The 20,117-nt window shown below is 39.2% G+C and overlaps 1 protein-coding gene across 2 annotated transcripts; it reads right to left on the bottom strand.

Annotated features, from left to right (window-relative positions):
* Window positions 1-1,727: 1,727 nt before the first annotated feature.
* Window positions 1,728-11,892, bottom strand: LOC117135258 (lipase 3). Of its 2 annotated transcripts, XM_033295408.1 has the most exons (3): window positions 11,541-11,892; window positions 2,267-2,995; window positions 1,728-2,205 (listed from the first exon to the last, which is right to left on the bottom strand). In XM_033295408.1, the coding sequence occupies exons 1-3, from the start codon at window positions 11,691-11,693 to the stop codon at window positions 1,810-1,812; spliced, it is 1,278 nt and encodes a 425-aa protein (XP_033151299.1). In that variant the 5' UTR covers window positions 11,694-11,892; the 3' UTR covers window positions 1,728-1,809. The 2 variants fall into 2 exon arrangements, 1 of the variants encoding a protein (XP_033151299.1); XR_004458995.1 differs by lacking the exon at window positions 11,541-11,892 and having other exon boundaries at window positions 2,041-2,125; window positions 2,267-2,350.
* Between the last annotated feature and the right edge of the window lie 8,225 nt (window positions 11,893-20,117).

Below are 20,117 nucleotides of genomic sequence, written 5' to 3'. Positions count from 1 at the left end.
TACCTCCTGAAGAACGCTTGCGCCGGCTGAGTCGGTTTGCGGTGCACGCTCCTATTTAATACCTATTGCTTTTTATCGGCCGTGCTTTCAGCACTGTGCAAGCATTTTGCCACCCCGGACTCTCGCTTACCGGCTTCTTCTAAGGTGTTTATCCACTCACCGATGCTGGATGCTAGCTTGACCTTGGTGTCCATAATGATATATCGGACCTTTCCATCATTAACAACAATGGACTTCGCCCTGGATCCTTTCATTAGTTGCCATGACCCTTTTTGGCGGCAATCTCTACGGTTCGACACAAACGCTTCGATACGGGCGAATCGAACGCTTCTACCCTAAGCCGAATTGGCCGATGACATGGCCCTCCCTATCCTGGGATTAGGGAGGGCCTCCAAGGTAAGGCCACTCTCATTCGGATTCATACGGAGACGTCACGGATTGAGGTGGTGTTTTGCGTCGAGGAGCTTCGGATACGGACTCCTGCCCGAGAGTTGACTGACTCCGCACTAAAGTCATCCTGGCGGACCCGAATTTCTACCGGCCATCCTGGCGGACCCGAATTTCTACCGGCCATCCTGGCGGACCCGAATTTCTACCGGCCATCCTGGCGGACCCGAATTTCTACCGGCCATCTGGGACATACGTTGTGCTGGGTGTGAATGTGCCAACCTAGGAAAGGTGCTCCTTCGTAGACCCAACAGAACATCTCCTCGCCACCAATCATGCTTGTCAGCGGTAGAACCTGGGGAAGCAAACATATGGTAACCCAAGCAGATGATGGTTCCGTACGATCTAAACGAGAAACTGCAAAGTGTTGTTACTTTTATATATTTGGTGAAACGAATCGATTAGGGTTTAAGAGTGGGCTTGGCAAATTTTTTTTTCTAAGTCCATAGAAATTTGTAGAGCTAATAAAAATGTGAAAAAATATGAAAACATTAACAAAAGTTTGGGAGTGCCATTAATGTGCGGTTTGTGGGCATTAGAGTAGGCGTGGCAGCATTAATCAAGCTGTCTATTTCATTAGGATCTGTATGCTGAATCTCAAGCTTGTAGGTTTTATAATTCATGAGATTTCGACGTCTATACTGACAGATGGACATGGCCAGATCGACTCGGCTATTGATCCTGATAAGGAATATATATTCTTAATGTGGTCGGTAACGCTTCCTTTTACCTGTTAGATACTTTTAAATGAATTTTGTATACCCTTTTACTTTACGAGTAACGGGTATAAAAAGAATAAATGAACAACGTATTTATTTATGAAAATCTAAAACTAAAACTACCTATGCTGTCCCTAACTTTAATCGTCGCTTGTGGTGCCCGTGTTGGCAAAGGATCGACGTCGGCTTCGCTGTTTCCAATAGACCACGATGAACTTCAGTGTTCTTGGAATCACAAGCGCTAGTGAGAGCGAAAGCATTGGCAAACAGATTTTTGGAGCTCTGCTTGGCAGCTCGGCGTGTGCATGAAATTGTACATATTGGGGTTCGTGGTTCTAATTTTTGACATTATATCGTAGTCGATCTTTGCATGGACGGATCCTTAGTTGTAAACATTCCACACGCCTTTTCCATCGGCAGCCCACTCGTCAGCATAAAAACGTTTACCAGCCCAAATTAATTAAGCTAAAGATAAACGCCATAGTTATAAGAATAATACATAAATAAATACATAATAAAATCAATTTCACATTGGGGATCCAACTACGATGATCCTTCCAATAAAATCCTCTTTAATAGATGAAAATAAAAAGTGTTTCCTTAAAAACGTAATTCATATACATATTACAAAATTCGTGCGATATTAGAAACCTACACCATCTTCATCGTATTTACGTATCTTCTGAATTATCTTATTATTAATAACCTCCTTTACATTGTTGGACCACAAAAAATCGTAATGGTTCCAGTCTCCAAATGGAATGCGGTATAGTTGGGCGCATGGTAGGAGTGAGGCCAGATACTTCACATCCCCAACAGCAGACATGTAGTCATTTTCGCTGTAGTACATATCCACGCAGCTCTTAATGTATTGGACGTTGTAAGATGGAGGCGTTGGTTGCTGGTAAATGATTTCGTTTAGCTCCCGTCCATGATCATACTGTCGAAAGTCGCCTGACCTGTAAAGCTGGAGGTAGTGGATTACTTGGCTGGAAGATGCCCCTGCTGGGTGTGTTGCACAAACGTCTGGCAACAGAGTCTACAGGGTGTCAAGGCTATATAACAAAGTACGATCATTTAAGATCCAGATGGCCACTAACCTGGTTCAAGTGTCGTGTTCCCCACCCTCCGATGAAGTCCATCAGCCCAGAGCACAGAAAGTTAAACATGGAGCTACTGGCACAGATGTGCTCACATATCAGTTTCTGTAAATTAGTAATAGGTAGCAGCTCCATACTGCTTAATACCCAGCTAAGAAAGGACGGCGTTCCCAGAAAAATGCCACCCAGCTTGGACAGAATAAAAGAGTGGTAACGCATGTAAGCTATGGGCGCCAATAGGTGCACGGAACGCAACTTTTCGTTATACAAAGGCAGAGAAGACATAAGTACGAAGAACGCCGTGGTACCCTGCGAGTGTGCAACAAAATGCAAAGAGCTGGACTGACTCTTCGCCAGCGCATAGTCCAGCATGGCTGCAAGGTCATAGACACCTATCTCGTGCCAGCTGAAACGCCAGAAGTCGGACGAGTCCGGATGGATATGCTTGTGCTGCCTTGAGTACGTGTTGCCACGTGCGTTGCCCAGCCAGACATCGTAGCCGGCGTCTGCAAGCATGTAGGCCAGAGACGACTCTGGTCCATTTATAATCCAATCATCGGAAGCACTCAGTATGCCATGTTGCAAAAACACTACAGCCCTTCGCCCTGCTCTGTTCAGATGACTTCGGTTTGGGGATGATGGGATGCGGTAAATAGTAAGGATGTAGTCATCATAGGTGATTACTGTATGCTCTTCTACTGGGTAATTGTGGTTGGAAATTGACGTAGCCTATTAATGATTTAAAAAAGTGATTGGTTATAAGGTCTCAGCTGCAATTCTGAAGCTACCTGTTCAGTCACAGGAAGTACCCAGTGGAAATTAAAACATTTTTGGCGTAAAAATGGCCGTGGATAGAAAGTTTTTGGTATATCAATAAATATTGGAAACAAGTGATTAAATTAAAAATAAATCAACACATTTTTTTTCGGAGTTTATGAGTAAGCCTAAAAGAAAGTGTGGTAACATCTATTCTATTAGCTTTCAAAGCGAACGGTCGTGTTTTTTTTTTGCGCCCCGGTTTTTATTTTGTGTTTGTCAAACCAGCCGTGGTTTTAATAATCTTCTTTATCATATACTTAAACATAATTATTAAAGATCCGTTTCGCTTCGCGAGTGATTCTTTTGTGATTTGTGCAGTAGTTTAAACAAATATACAAAGTAGTTTGCATTTTTCGTCTTTGTGTTTTGTTTACTCTCCCTTTTTGTGCGTTGTTCGCAGTGGTGTTTGGTGTTGTTTTTTGCATGCACATAAACTGCACTTTTCGCTCTCACTCTCTCTCTCTCTCTCTCTTTCGCTCTCCCACACAAAATCTAAATTTCTCAGCGTGCAGACTGCTCTCATGCGGTTCTTTTAACAGCTCGCTTGAAAGTTTTGGTCTTATGTTTTCGTGCACAGTGGTCTGATTTCAGTTAAACATGGAAACCGTAAATGTTGTCTGCTTTTATAAAAATTGTTGCCAGGTTATAAAACCTGAGCAGCCAAAAATGACTTGTTGGCTATGTGATAGAATGGTGCATACTAAGTGCGCTGGCTTTAATGGCCGAACAAGTACGGACCTAGCAAAAGGTAAAAATCTAAATTAACGTTGTGATGCTTGCCTTGTGGTTGCGAACGAGATGAAATCGTTTATGCGCCAAACTAAAGGTTTTGGCGTAGCTAGAGATAGTTTTCGTCGAGCCGATGATCTTCTTTCCGCGCTTAATTCACAGTTTAATGGCCTTAAGCTATTAGATGAATCTCCAAAGCGCAAAAAAGCCGCTGGTGGTAGGCTGCCTAAGGCCCCGCAATCACGGGCAAATGATCAACAGGACTCCACAACTGATCATCTGTCAATCGCAGGAAATTCACATATGCTGCTAAGATCGGCAGCTAAAAAAGATTCGGAGCAATCCGATCCATCAGCTGTGGATGGACCCCACCCTGTGACTGCTAAAAATTCCGAATTGTCTGCACTGGTTTCTGAACCAGAGATTCCACCTGTCTCGATTAGTTTACCACCACAAGGGTATCTTTATCTTCTATTCTCCGAGTCACATCCGGTGTCCCACAAGGGAGCCATCTTGGTCCGCTTCTTTTTACCTTATTCATTAACGACCTCCCTTTAATAATAAAACATTCGCGTGTACTTATGTACGCAGACGATGTTAAATTATGCCTCCAGTACAAGGACACTTCGTGCCATTTGGACTTACAATCCGATCTAGACCGATTTCAAATATGGTGCCGTGATAACATATTAGACTTAAATGGCTCCAAATGTAAAGTTATGACCTTTTGTCGTGCCAACCCAATACGCACGACTTACACTCTAAGTGGGTGCTCTTTGGACAGAATAACACGAGTTGATGATGAAATTAAAATTTTCTGACCATATTTCGTCTATTGTCAATAAGGCCAGGGGTGTGCTTGGTTTTATAAAAAGGTGGTCTAAGGAATTTGATGATCCTTACTTGACTAAAACCTTATTTTTTTCGTTAGTCCGTCCGATTCTCGAGTACGGATCACCTGTTTGGAGTCCACAATACGCAGTCCACTCGGACCGCATTGAATCGGTTCAAAAAAACTTCTTACTTTTTGCCTTGCGGCACCTAAATTCGGATGCAAACCGTATATTACATCCTTATACTAGTAAACTACTTTTAATTAATTTACCGTCCCTAGCTAACCGTAGAACTATGCTTGAAACAGTCTTTATTTGTAAGCTTATTCGTGGGGATGTTGAGAGTCCCGACTTGATTAGTCGGCTTAACTTCTCGGTTCCAAGTAGATTCACTAGAAACTATATACCCCTTATCTTAAATCATTGTAGATCTACTTATGAGTTGCATGACCCTTACAGAGTTTTATGTTCTGACTATAATAGACTTTATCCTATTATCTGTAATCTTGACTCTCTGCCGCTATTAAAGCAATCGATTTTATCTATTCTATTACATAATTAGATCCTACTAACACTAATATTTAACATAGTTATTCCACATTATATTAATTTCCTCGTTCCTATTCTATTTTTTATATCGCGTCTATATCTTCTCGCGAATCGAGCCGTACGATACACGGCAGCGCCCCTCGGTCGGTTGGGCGGGAGGTGTGGCCGTGGGACCCGTGCGAAAAAAAAAAAAAAAAAAAAAAAAAAACATAAAGAATCAACTCTGCGTCTATGTCTCAGAAACTTTACTTTAACTTTAATTTAACTTTCTAGCTTTTATATTTCCTGAGATCGAGGTGTTCATACGGACATGAGCAGATTTACTTGGCTAGTAATATATACACACACGGGAGACTGTTCACTTTTACAATAGATTATCTTTCGATCAACTACCGGTTCAAAAAGAGGAGAAACACACACAAAAACTGGCGTGTGTTCCTTTTTCACGTTTTTTCGTTTCTTCGTGTAAATTGAATACCAGTTGTTTTCGCTTTTACGTTTTCACCCTATAAATAAATAAAACATTTTTGGTGGCCCATGAGGAGAAACAAACAATTGATATCGACGTATTGAACACAAACCAGCGTTCTGAACATTCTGCTTTTATAGCGCGTGTTTCAGTGACGTTATCAGCCACGCACAGAAAGCTATGACTAACGGAACCATACATATCGGATCTACAAACAACGGACACAAGGAATTACTAAGCTATATTTTCAGTTTCCCGCTTCTGACTGGAAGAAGTAAGTGTTTCTGTAGGTGTAGTAAACCTTAACCACGCATTTGGCCCCGATGCATCTGCTAGCCCTTTTGAAGAGCAGTCTAATTTGATGTGAACATTGTGCCACTTCTCTCGCATCTTTAGATGTCAAATCACCAAAAAAAAAGTATTTACTGCAGAATTTCAAAAAAATATTAACACGAGAAATTCCCAATGACCGATGCAAGCAATAATGAGAAAACCATCGATGCAACATCGATGCTTCTAATTGCTATCGGTCAGTTTTTTTTTTCTCTATTCAACATTCTGTTCATCTGGCTCACATGGCTCTGACCGTCCGGCCAGCGCTCTCAGCTTTACCACTACGGCCAACGCCATCACACCATACTACATTATTCCATTGCATCATCTCCTCCAAGCCCTACGTCTACGTCATTCATTCTATGTACACTTTCCGGTAAAAAGGCATTAAATTACCCACATATCAGCACCTTCAAGGATTGGAGTTAACTGATCCAAACTTTACCCGCTGTGGACGAATCTACGTCCCCGTGGGTGTGGATTTCATTCCAAAGATAATGCTTTCAAATATTCGAAGAGGCACTCAGGAAGATAGGTTGGATTCTATGTAGACTTTCCGGTAAAAAGGCATTAAATTTCCCACATATCAGCACCTTCAAGGATTGGAGTTAACTGATCCAAACTTTACCCGCTGTGGACGAATCTACGTCCCCGTGGGTGTGGATATCATTCCAAAGATAATGCTTTCAGATATTCGAAGAGGCACTCAGTTTGCAAGTGCAATCGGGGAGTATTTAAACTACACCAGGTACAGTAAATCGTTTCTAGTGAAGACAGCCGAGACAGCGGAGAAGACTCGAAGCTGGCAGTACAAGCAACCAGGATAAGTCCCTTAACACTCGATTTCTGGACGGACAACGGATCCTACGACAATGGTGTTCATACTGGCTCTCACACCTACTAGCACGTCCAAAATGGAGACAGAAAGAAACCAATTTAAAGGTCGGTGATTGTCAGATTTGTCAGGGTACCACCACAGAGTGGAGACGCATACCTAAGTTGCATCCTGGTATTGATAGCATGGTTCGGGTAGCGACCGTTTAAACTATCCAAAATATGTCGTTTACCCATCCCAAGCTATTCTGAAGTTGCTAAGAACAAAGAAAATAATCCACACACACGATGATATCAAATACCCAATAGTAAACACTTACTTCTTGTCAGGTACCGTCAGAAAGGATGGCTTCTTACTGCACCAAGTTTTGGAGGGCGGCATGTACGGACGATTATTCACTTATACGATCGATTATCTATCGAAGAGAAGAACATACCTCTAAATAACTTGTCGCGCGCATATTCGTTTTTTCTTCACATTAATTTGATTTTGCATTTAAGTTTTCGCCCCATGAATAAATCAAGCAGTATATTTTGTTCAGAAATGCATCAGCAAGTCCTCAGAGCTTAATTTATAGATCAACTTTTAGTCCCGTTAAATTCGGCGCATTAACAAAATACACTTATAGGGTCGGAAACGCTTCCACATATTACTTACTTTTCAACGACCCTAAAATACCCTTTTACTCTACGAGTAACGGATATAAAAATATCAATACAATTTTAACAAGAGAGAATTCTATAGTCGACTTCCCCGACTGTCAAATACCCGATACTCAGCTAGTAGAATTTCATAATTTTTCTGGGATATCGATAGACATTAGTTAATAAAATTAGAAAAAATTAAAAAAAATTTTCAAAAGTGAAGCAAAAAGTTTTTTGGCAAATCGACAGAAATTTACAAGACTAACAAATATATGAAAAAATATCAGAACCTTTTGCAAAAGTGTGGGAGTGACAGTTCTGGGCGGTTTGTAGGCGTGCAACATGAATCAATAAACCTGCGCTGAGTCTATGTCACTACAATATGTATGCCTAATCTCGACGTTCATATAGACGGACACACGGACACACTAGAATAAGAAGATGCATAACGCAATACGATTCTTTTGCACACGATTTTTTTGACGTGGCTCTAGAGGTGGCTCCAGGCTCTCTCGAATTTTTGCTTAAGAGCGAGAGAGCGTAGATGCATGCAAATTTGACAAAATATGCCCTTCACCTCAGAAGTTAGACTTTAATTCTAGATTATTTTTGGATTGCCTTAACGTTATAATTATTTAAATATAGCTTAGAAATAGCAAATATACCAAAACAAATTTGAAAAATTACTTATGTAAGAATATCAGCTTGCGACGTGTGAAAAATTAATAAGGCAATGATTGTTGAGTACTTGTGTCCGCACTTCGTGCCTCTTTTTCAATAAACAGTTTTCATACTTTTATTTATTTTATACCTTTTTATTACTTAATATAATAGTCCGAGGACTTCGGGAAACTAAAGGCATCATCTTATATTTTTGTAATATTTGTAATATATACATTAAAGTTTTTGAAAAATATTTAAAAATAATAAAAAACAAAACAATAAACAAAAACAAACAAAAAATATATTGTTGAGCAATGCATTAAGTGCACAAATGAAAGTAGTGCTTTCTCATTATAATTTTATGTAAATAATGAATGTTATATAGTAACGTAATTATGCCTTCCTCATAATTTACTTATACAAAAGATCGACCGCGGTGGTCCGCCGTATCGATTCCTCGTTAAATAAACAAACATTTCCCGATATTGCGCATAAACTCAAGACGTAACCAAAACCCAGCCACTAGTCAGGCACATAGCCACGTAGTGCATAAGAATTCATTTTCCATATGTATGCACATAAGCATAATCAATAAGCGCTCTCACGCAGATCAAGTAAACAGCCCACTGACCCAGTACATCTAAATTTTTATCACACCAATTGTTTCAGTCTTAAGCAGCGACATTCAATCAATAAAAACGCAAAGCGGATTTATTTCGGCATTGATCTTATTTATTCCACTCAGAACAAAAACTATTTTACTATATATATTACACATAATTAATTATCAACATAAATATAAATGTGTATGTAAACGGTAGCTAATTCGAGCGGCGATTTTAACAAATAAATTTATAAATCTTTAAAATTATAATAGTCATATCATATTGCTACGAAATTGGCCAAAACTCCAAACATGTAAATTCGTTTCTTCGATCAGAATTGATTTCAGCCCGAAAATCGTCTTTTAGCACACGTACGCACACAAATACACATTCTCGTCTATTGTTTTACTCACACAAGCAAGCAAATTCTATTTTTAGATTTCTTACGCTCTCAGCGTAAGCGAGCGAACAGAGAGCAATTTTGGCCAACCAATGTATGGACGTTACGCATCTTGTTATTCTAGTGTCTTTGGACAGACAGACGGACAGGGCCAGATTGGCTCTGCTATTGATCCTAATAAATAATAATATACTATATACTTTTTATGGTTGGAAACCTTTCATTCTACCTGTTACATACTTTTCAACGAATCTAGTATACTCTTTTACTCTACATGTAGCGGGTATAAAAATACATACATACATAGGTGCGTGGAGGTTTTTGGCGGTTTGTGAGCGTTGGAATTAGCTGTGTAATAATTGTTATAGGTCCCTCGCTAAAAAAGAACCAATGCCTCTTAATATGCAAAATGGCAAATGTTGACAAATAGGATTGCCGGTTCACGCATCCGCCAGCAATTCCTAATTTGCCAGCTGTGCAACAATATCTTCCTTATCTAAGCACTCCTCCCTAGGACGCTTGCACCTACACCTTTGGCTTAGCGTTCTGCTGTTCGCTCAGCAATTAAGTTGCATTATGTGCATTACAATTGGCTTTAGTTACCTACGCATCGATTCAGAATCTCGGTCGCTATAGCCAATAGTATCGTTTGAAATCACTATATACAGTTCGTCTTTTCATTGCTCAAAATACCTAATAAAAAACTTATAGCTTAACAAGAATAAAAAGGGAAATTGAAGAATTGGAACAGATAGATAGATTGGCACACACAGTATCTCAAGCTAAAGGAAGCGAAGATTTGTTACTCAGGGATTCAAATCAGGAAGCTTATATTGTGTAAGTCAAGACTTTTGGCTTCTGCATTTCGTGTCGGTAGACAAGTCGGTACTAATTTAATCGCCGCCGTAAGACGGCAAAACATCGAAAATTGGGTTCTACAGCAGGTACAAAATATTGCTGACCGTAGATACTTAATTTCGTCCTTCGAGCACAGACAAGATATACTTAGGAACGCTCATAAGAAAGAGTGTGATAGTGAGTTTCACTGAATTTGTGTTAACCCTAATGCGTCTGGGCATACTGCTTTTGCTTTTGTAACTTACCGCCAAAAAGGTAGCTTTCAAAAAGTTGGAGGACACACTTCGGTGAGATAAGTTAAGTAGTTGCTAATGGGCGCGGTTAGACTTAGCTTCGTTCAAAAATGTGGGCATGGCAAAAATTTTTGGCAAATCGATAGAAATTTACAAGACTAATAAAACTGTGAAAAATATCAACACATTTTTTAAAACTGTGGGCGTGGCAGTTTTGTGCGGCTTGATTACGTAAGAGTGGGCGTGGCAACATGGGTCTTCGTCTGTAAAATCTGTATGCTGAATCTCAACCTTCTAGCTTTTATAGTTCATTTGATCTGGACGTTCATACGGACAAACGGAAAGGGGGAGGCAATTAGATCATTTATAAATCAGTTAATTAATGTAAATTTGAAAAAAGGTTTATAGGGAAATATAATTCTATAAAATGAAAAATTCAAACAAATTAAATACGGGTTTCTAGTAAGCACAAAAAGTATGTCTTCGTATGGCACGAATAATACAAATGAAATAAATTCCAAAAGGTTAGAGGTTGTTTATTGCATCTGTTCTAATTAATGATATAATTTACATACAATGGTGCTGGTTATGCGGAGAGGGGGGGTTGTCACTAAATTTCAAAAAAGCTTAGGAAAAGCCGAATATTTAAAGACTTCCCTTTAATTGCTTTCATCCTGTTTGTTACCTTCTCAATGAAGAAAGGAATTTTAAAGCAATTCGTCTATTGATGTCTATCGGATTGCCCTTTTGACAATGTCTGGATAACGGGCAAATGATTAAAATATTCTGGGAATTGGAGCATGTAATATAACCAACATGCCTAAAACTAAAATCCACCAGCTCTTGCAGCTGATCAGCTGTGTAGTCCTGTTTATCACTTGCCAAAGGTTGCGGGGGGTTCCCTTTAGGCAACCTAGCGCAACGTGCAGCTGTGGAGACTCCTCTAATAGCTTAAAGCATTTATAACGTGGAAATTAGATAGGTTTTATTTGTCAATCGCACGAAATATTTATGATTATATTTAAAGATGGGTTTAAACATTTCTGTAACCTGAGAACGCCACTCAGAAATAATCTGACATGTCACTGGTTTCAAAAAATCGTAGACCATGTAATAACCTCTAATTTCTTTAGGATCATAAATTAAAACTACGCCGTAGTGGTACTTTTATTTGTTAACTCAGGAATTGAAAATATTAATTTCTATAAATTTAAATCACACTGAAATACATTAAGCATGGGTACCGCTTACTTTCTATGCAATTCCACAGCTTTTTTAACGACCTGAGCAGTGTTCAATCTTACCGTAGCTTTGTGCCCATCTACCAAACCGATTTTTCTACTCAGTAGCAACAGCACCAAATTCAGCAGCATAACAGATCCGCGGGTCGGGCTGTTATTCACCATTTCTTTACTGGTCAAAATATTTGTGTCTGCACAAAAATGTTTGTCCAACATCGGCGTTGAACTACAGCGAACTGCAAACTATAATTTCCCTGTTGGCTTCTTTGTTGATAATATGAGGCAAAGTTGAAACTGATCAGTCAAATGTACATATGTATGTACACAAATATGTTGCCATTAGATTTTAGCGATAGCGATTCGACAGAAATGTCTGGGTCCGTCCATTCTAGTTGCACTTATAAATTTTATTGGACATTGCTCTTAATCTCTTTCATGCTGATAACTTAAAATTCTCTCCGTCCTAGTATTGGGTATAGGCACTGAGACTTAATCAGCAACCGTTGGACTTCGTTCGGAAGTAATAGTTCTGGCGAAACTCATTATTCTATACAAAAGAAATAGAAATAAGACCGAATTAAGCGACATAAGTTGAGTTCCGAATTGAAAGGGTTATGGTAAATTAAGAATTTAAGAATGAGGTAGGGCAACTAGCATTTACGGGGTTGGCCGTGCATGAAACTTTTGAAATTATAGTATAAAGCTGTTGTTTGTTGAAAAGTATTTAAAATCGGTTCTTCATTGTCGATTAATATAAGGTGGTAGCCTTATCAAAGGTCCACACAATGGCCCTAACTGCTGAATTTTAACTGAATTTCGTTCTCTTAAAAAACATTATTTTTTAAAGAAATATAATAAATGGAAATAAATGAAATTTTAAACAAGTCTTTGGTGCTGCGGAGAAATATTTAGCAAACCTTCAAGAACATATGTTTTTAGAATATATACAACATTATGATAATTTTGAATAAGATAGTACAAGAATATCAGCTTTCTTAACGTTCTCATTCGTTTTTTTTTAAGAAGAAACGTACTTGCATTCGTTATGAAATCAATCTGAATGTCCGTTTTCCGTAGTCTAATTAAAAAGTTTTCCACAGGAAGGAATTTTATTACACAATTTTGAAGACATTGACATTTTGAAGACATTCAAACATTACGCAGGAGTGTTTATTAATACTTTATAGAATCAATTATCCGAAAAACTTATATTCAATGCTTATGAGTATATTCTAGCTTAACAGCACAAAGATTGGGAACTCTTTGTAATTAATGAGAGAGAATGTAACAAACAATGCCGCGGTTTATTAAAAAATTTAGTATACCCGTTACTCGTGAAGTTGAAAAGTATACTTGATTCGCTGAAAAGTATGTAACTGGTAGAAGCAAAACATAGGCAATCTTTAGAAAAAAAATAATTTTAGTTCAAACGTCAACACCATTTTTGTCGCCGTAGGCCGCTTAGGCGACAAAGTGGGAGTGGCATAAAGTTTTTTGGCAAATCGATAAAAATTTACATGACCTTAATTATGAAAAAATATCCAAAAAGTTTTAAAAATGTGGGGTTGCCAGTATTGTGCGGTTTTAGGGCGATATAGTGGGCATGGCAAGTCGATAGAATTTTAAAAGACTTATAAACCTAATCACCATGGCTATTTATCCTGATCAAGAATATATATACTTTATATGGTCGGAAACGCTCCCGTCTATCCGACTGTCCATATGTCTGTATGAACTGCTCGATTTCAAGAACTATAAACGCTAAAGGGTTAAGATTAAGCATACAGATTCAAGAGAAAAAGACGCATCTCCCACAAACGACCGAAAACTGCTACGCCCACGCTTTTGAAAAATTTCTGGATATTTTTTCATAAGTTTATTAATTATGTAAATTTCTATCGATTTGACAAAAAACTTTTTGCCACCCCCACTTCAACGCCCTAAAACCGCACAAAACTGCCACGCCTACACTATTAAAATTTTTTTAGATTTTTCTTCCTTGCGTTGCTTTTCTTGCCAATTTCTATTGGTTACAACTACACCTACAAAACAGTAACGCCCACACTTTTGAACAATTTTAAATTTTTTGCTCATTTTATTAGCATATATCTAATACATATATCTACCGATATCCCAGAAAAATTATAAAATTTCGCGAGAGCATTTTCAATAGTGTTCTAATCTATTATATGTTGGAACACGTATATACATTGTATGCAGTTACAACTTAATATCTAGCAATACCCCAAATCCAGAGCGTCGAGATGGTATGCTCAGCACTGGTTCGCTGCAAACGATAGTATTAATAAAAGAGACCTAACGAGGCCAGGCTGCTTGTTTAATGATTTTTACAAGTTTACGAACTCAGTGCCGTTAATAATTACTGCTTGTTCAATGGTCACCAGGCAACGAATAACTCTGGATCGCCATCAGTGCTAACGGAAGTTGCCGCTTATTTGATGATTATGTTGACGTCATCCACAGGTAGCTGGGCTAAGTGTGACCGCTCGCAGAAGGTATGGTACGTGGTTTCACTGCATTCGGTGACCGCAACAGTGTCCTCCTCGCGTTCTACCAGGGTCTTCTCGACAAGGCATAAGACGGTTTGTTCGTGCGATTCCGGTAAGCGCTGTCGTCCCACCAAATTTATAATTTTGTGATTGCCCGACCAAGCAGAAGGCAGAGTTTCTGATTATAATAGCTTTATAATAATAATTGACGGCGGATTTCTCCGTCGTCTTGCCTTCTTTGTCCTGCGTGTTCTCGACAGCTGACCAACTGCCGGCTCAAATGGGCTTATAATGTTATGGGGGCACTATGTTAGGCCAATGCTCTTCCTGGGACCACCTTTGCCGACCACTGACATCACTGTCCCTTCCAACCACCCCAAGTCCTCGTTTGTCCTGCTCCGAGTATCAATCTCTACTTACAGTGATCGACCTTCCTTCTATGTCCTGCGAGTATCTCACTGCTCGACACCTTCTCACTGTCTGTTTGCACTAACCGTCTCTTTCTCCGTGCGTCCTAGCTTCCCGTTAGTTCACGGTGCGTCCTCTTTGTGCTTGTCCAAAGTCCGCACCGTCACCGTTCGACATCTGTGCCCTTGGGTGGCTCGCACCCTTCTACAGCATCCTTCCGTTGCACCTTCCTGAACTCAGCGAGCGGCGTTGCCACTTCATTTTGCTATCGGTATTCCAGTGCTGCCATGTTGTGACAATAGCTGCCCATAGTGTAACCGCATTTTGAAAATCCAGTATTATTTCCCTTTCGATCTTATTCTCAATCAAACGCCGCATCGCAGCGCCCCCAACCCAATTTTCTTCGCTCGCGGCTTCGGTGTAGAAGCCAAATGGTCTCCCTGAATCTTTTGTTGGCAATAAACCACTTCAAGGCCCTGCCCTTCAAAAGATCCGGCATCGCCCTTGGGATCTGGTTGGTGTCCAGTCCATTGCTGACCATTCCACCTGTTCCAGGAATTCCAACGGCTTTTCGTTTCCGTCATACAGGAAAAGTCCTTTAACGCCGGTAACTTTGAACTCTTCGGCCGGTCTCCTTCCGTACTCTTGCCCTAATGCCTATAGTATTGCGACGGTTTCGGGCTCGTCTGTGGTCTGGTCGATAAACTTGGTCTTCCACATTTCCTCAACTAAACCCCCAGATTGATCCCAAGGGCGCTTGTCGGAAAAGCTTTCAAGCTTTATGGCCACGCCTTCCCCATATTACTCTCTGTTCCTTTAGGCAGGACAATCACTGTTGGGCGCCAGATGTAACGAACTGGTTTTATTTGTTCTGCTCGCTACAAGTTGCATCGGTATGTAAAATGTATAATTTGTGTGCTAGCCTGACCAAAAAGAAGGCAGAGTTTCACATTATAGTAGCTTTTTTTGAGTATGTATGTGACAGCGGATTCCTCCGGTGATCAACGTCTGCTGCACAACGTTGCTCCTTCGTTGTCTTGCCTTCTTTATCCTGCGATTTCGCGGCAACGGACCACATGCCGACTCGAATGGGTTTAGGATGGTATGGGGGCAGTGTGTATCGTCCACTAGGACTAAGCCAACGCTTTTCCTGGGACCACCTTTACCGACCACTGAATTCACTGTCAACTAAATCGTTTTTTTCATGCTTTAATTGTATATTTGTTTGTGCGTTTTTGAAATTATAGCCTAGAATTATAGAAATAGAGCCTAGAATAGAAAAAAAATGTAAGTGGGCACTAGACTGGCCCTTATAAATATATTTCAATACGCCGGGCAGAATTCATTTCTACTAGGGCCCAAAACAAACTACAAAAATTTGGTGCCGATCGGATAATGTTTAATGGCCGCCAAATCGCCCCAAAGTTATAAAAATGGTTTATATGGAAAAATTACTCATACGTAAACTTTTTTTCGTCTAACTTCTTTAAAAAAAATTTATCAACTTATTCTTTTGTTTATTTGTAAGTTAATTTGTAATATTTAGTATAACTGATTATAGCCAGAATAAGTTACAAGCACATAAAAAAGATAAACGCCAATAAAGTGTGTTAATTTAAATATTGCTAATGTATTTCTGTATATTTACAAACACATTTTTCTGAACTCAGTTTTATACCTATAAGGTCTTTTTTACAATGTGATCGATATGTTTTGCGATATCTCTCAACGAATTGAAGAATAAGTGTTTTTTCCTCCCCATTTTTTTTCAAAATTCAATTGTAGTCCTTCATCAATTTTATGCCACGCTCAGCCGTATCATTGGCAACAAACCAGCACAAAAATTAAATGACTCGATATAATCGTCATTTTCTGTCCAGGTTAGTGGATCATGTTTTAGGAAACTGCTGGATAGCCCGAATGCATCGAAAAAGTAACTGCTTTTGTAACAGATGAAGTCACAGCTGCATCGCAAGTCGTTAGCGTCTAAAATACGCCTTTGCTCCAAAATCTTTGTTTTCGGCTCCTCTGATTTTAATTGGTTAATCATATTTCTTTTTTCAGCAACTGTCACTGTAGGATCGAAAAATGCTAGGGCAGCTATTTCCGGCGATAAATTCCACAAATTACTTTTCATTTTGGAGATTATTTTTTCAGACACCGCAATATCAATGTCTCCGTACATAAGGGCATATTTCACAAATTGTCCAAGTCCAAGTTTGGAGCACTGATTGCATTTGTACATTCATACCATACTTTTATGTACAAAAGTCTAATAAATAAGCAAATATCTCGCAGTGCATTCATCTCTTGCTTACTCAACTTAAATTGACCGCGGAATATAAATATTTTAAGCCATTCAGCTTTACCCATAAACCTGGCGTTGGACGTTGAACTGCAACATCGAAAAGTGTAGTTTTATCCAAGAAAAACGATTTTAGCTGTAGTTGCAAATGACAAAACTGTTTAAGAGAAAGCTCCTGTTCCTGTGTTATAGTTTTGCGAATTACAGAATCATCCAATCCAGAAGTGTAAAGCTTTTGGTTTATCTTGGACCAAGCTGCTGCGAAACGGTTGAACCAAAGACACTAGAATAACAATATGCGTAACGGCCATACATTGGTTTGGCACTATGCAGCCACTTTTTTGGTGAAGGCCAAATTTGCTCTCTTTCCGCTCGCTTATGCTGGGAGCGTAAGAAATCTAAAAATAGAATTTGCTTGCTTGTGTGAGTAACACAAAGGCCAATTTCGTAGCAGTATGATGATATAAAATAATAATTAATATAGATAAAAAAAAAATTAAACTGAAAGCTGAATATAATGCGCATTTTAAATAACAAAAATGGTTCATCTACAAACATCATAATAAGTCAAATGACTTAATAAGTATACTAAATAATTAAAGCAAATACAAAGGAAATTATTATAACAACTGTAATTTAAAACATAAATTTTCCAAAAAGAAGACATTACATTGAGAAATAAATATTTCATAAAAATAATAATTAGTAGAAAATAAAAATAAAAATAAAAATATGAAAACTGTTTATTGCAAAAGTCATATCTGGAGGCACGAAGTGCGGACACAAGCGCTCAACAATCACTGCCTTATTAATTTTTCTCACGTCGCAAGCTGAATACCCTAATGACAAGTATTCTAATATAAAGTCATTTTCGAAATTTATTTTGCGATGTACATAGATTCGGCTATTACTATTTCTAAGCTTTATTTAAATAAAATAACGTTAAGGCAATGCAAAACATAAATTTTTCGCATGGTGCCAATTGAAAAAAAATAATATAGATTTAAAGTCAACGAACTTCTAAGGTGAAGGGCATGTTTTGTCAAATTTACAATGCATGAGCATACGTGTGCACACAAACAGTTGTCTGCTATCACTGTATGCGTAGAAAAGAGCTGTTTGCTGAAGCGCTCTCCGCTCTTTCTCTCTCGAACAAAAACTCGAGAGAGCCTGGAGCCACCTCTAGAGCCACTGCCAAAAAATCGCGTGCCAAAAAATCGTATGGCGTTACTGATCTTATTATTCTATTGTCTTTGGTTGAACAAAAGTACCTCGGGAGCACTGCTTAAAAACGCTTTTCAAGATAAGCTCATATATGAGCATCACATATATGTGATGTCGGCAAGGAAATAGAAGAATTTATTTTAAATACAAATTTTTGAAGAAAGACAGTCGCTCCTAATTTATATTCCACCTTATTAACGCGTCAAGTACAGCCTTTGCAATGTTTTCCCCAGTAGAAGGTTCAATGATAGTAGCACATAGAAATTTAGATATGCCATTTTAGCTAACCAGAACTGCAATGCGATCTACTTTTTGTGTGCCAACAATATCATCCATTAGTTTACCATTCCAATGAACGACCATTGAACGTGCATTACTGACCTAAAAAACATACATTTCTCGATTTCATGATTTACTCACTTCCTCGCCAAAATCTGAAATTGTGCTTGTAAGAGCAAGCTCTCGGTACTTTCTTCTTGCGTTTCGTACTGAATTTCTTTTTAAAATTAGACTATTTAGGTCTACTCCGAATGCTTCAGAAGTTGCCGTCAAAATATGAACAGCTTTTCTATCGGATACCTTGGCATCCATCAACAGCAGCTGCCAGACGTGCGGTTATACAATCCTTACTTCCTCATAAACCATTTTTAAAGAAGTTAGACAAAAAAAAGTTAACGTATGAGTAATTTTTCCATATAAACCAAATTTCCAACTTTGGGGCGATTTGGCGGCTATAAACATTATCCGATCGGCCCCAAATTTTTGTAGGTTCTTTTGGGCCCCAGTATAAATGAATTCTGCCCTGCGGTTTAGAAAACAAAAAAATATATATTATAAGGCCCACTAGACTGGGCACCTCTTTTTAAACTATTCTTGAATCTGCAAATAAATAAATACAAATACAATAAAAACAAAAATACAATTTTTGCAATTTTTTTATTACCAAGATAAAATTTAACAATAAAAAGTGTTAACACGCACAACAACGCGTGAAGTGGTGGTGGATTAGGTTGGTGAAATAAGCTATTGGCAGCAAAAATAATTTAAATTAAAACAAAAAAAACATTTCTTGAATAGTTATTAAAAGCAGCGCATTAATTGTACGCGCGCACAAAATTTTTCCGTTTGCCTTTGTCTTGTCCGTTTTGTGTTGTCGTATCAAGGTAATACGGATCCGTGGAATTTTGCAGCCTTGTTGCAGCCACAAGCGTTGTATTCGAAGTTTCGTTGATTAGATTGGAAGCATAAGACTTCACCCTTCCGACGCTATAGAACCCCCTGCCGTCGGTCTAGTGATTCAGACTCTGGCTGTGGTAATCACATTCGCGTTCCAGCACCAAGACACTCAATTGCAGCACCCTCCGCTCCAAGAAACATAGATGCAGAACAGTTGAAATGCGTAATGCAGGCAGCACCCATAGAAATAAGTAATGATATCCGCTGCGATGAGCTATTGGATGCCGTCAAATGCTTTCCCGAGTTCACAGGCGCACATGAATCATACGTTTCGTGGAGACTGGCGGCTCTGGCATCCTACCGTATTTTTAGGCCGTACGGCAGCTCACGCCATTATCAAGCGGTTATAATTATAAGAAACAAAATCAGGGGGCTGCGGATGTTGTTCTGGCCTCTTTCGGCACAGTACTTAACTTTGACGCGATTATAAGTCGCCTCGACTTCACATACAGTGACAAACGTCCCAATCGAGCAAGAGGTAGGCACGCTGAGACAAGGCAGCATGTCCCTACTGCAATATTACGATGAAGTCAGCAAAAAACGTACATTGCTGACTAATAAAGTCAACATGTCATAAGAGCCGCTCCTAGCAAGGGGACTCTGTGAAAAGTTCCGCGAAGATGCACTACGTGTGTTTGTTTCGGGACTCAAGCGTATTCTCACAGATGTGCTATTCTCAGCAAAGCCAAGGGACTGGCCGTCAGTTCTGCCGCTCGCGCAAGAGGTAGAATGGAACCATGAAAGATATGCGATCGCTGCCAACTTCGCGAGGAGCGTGGAGGAAAATGAATGCAAGGCAAGTGCCCAGGAGCGGGTAAAACCGACCCAACAAGCAGAAGCGCAGGCAAGTGGGTCAAAGAACCCACACTTTAGTAGCCAGCACAAGCAGCAGGGCAAATCCGGCCAGCGAAATGCCATTGTAACAACTTTGGTGTAAGCATTACAAACGCATCACCA

The sequence above is a fragment of the Drosophila mauritiana genome, chromosome 2L (genome assembly GCF_004382145.1).
Source record: "Drosophila mauritiana strain mau12 chromosome 2L, ASM438214v1, whole genome shotgun sequence".
NCBI classification, from domain to species: Eukaryota; Metazoa; Arthropoda; class Insecta; order Diptera; family Drosophilidae; genus Drosophila; species Drosophila mauritiana.
The sequence above is the reverse complement of the archived record's forward strand: the minus strand, read 5'-3'. Positions and strand labels throughout refer to the sequence as shown.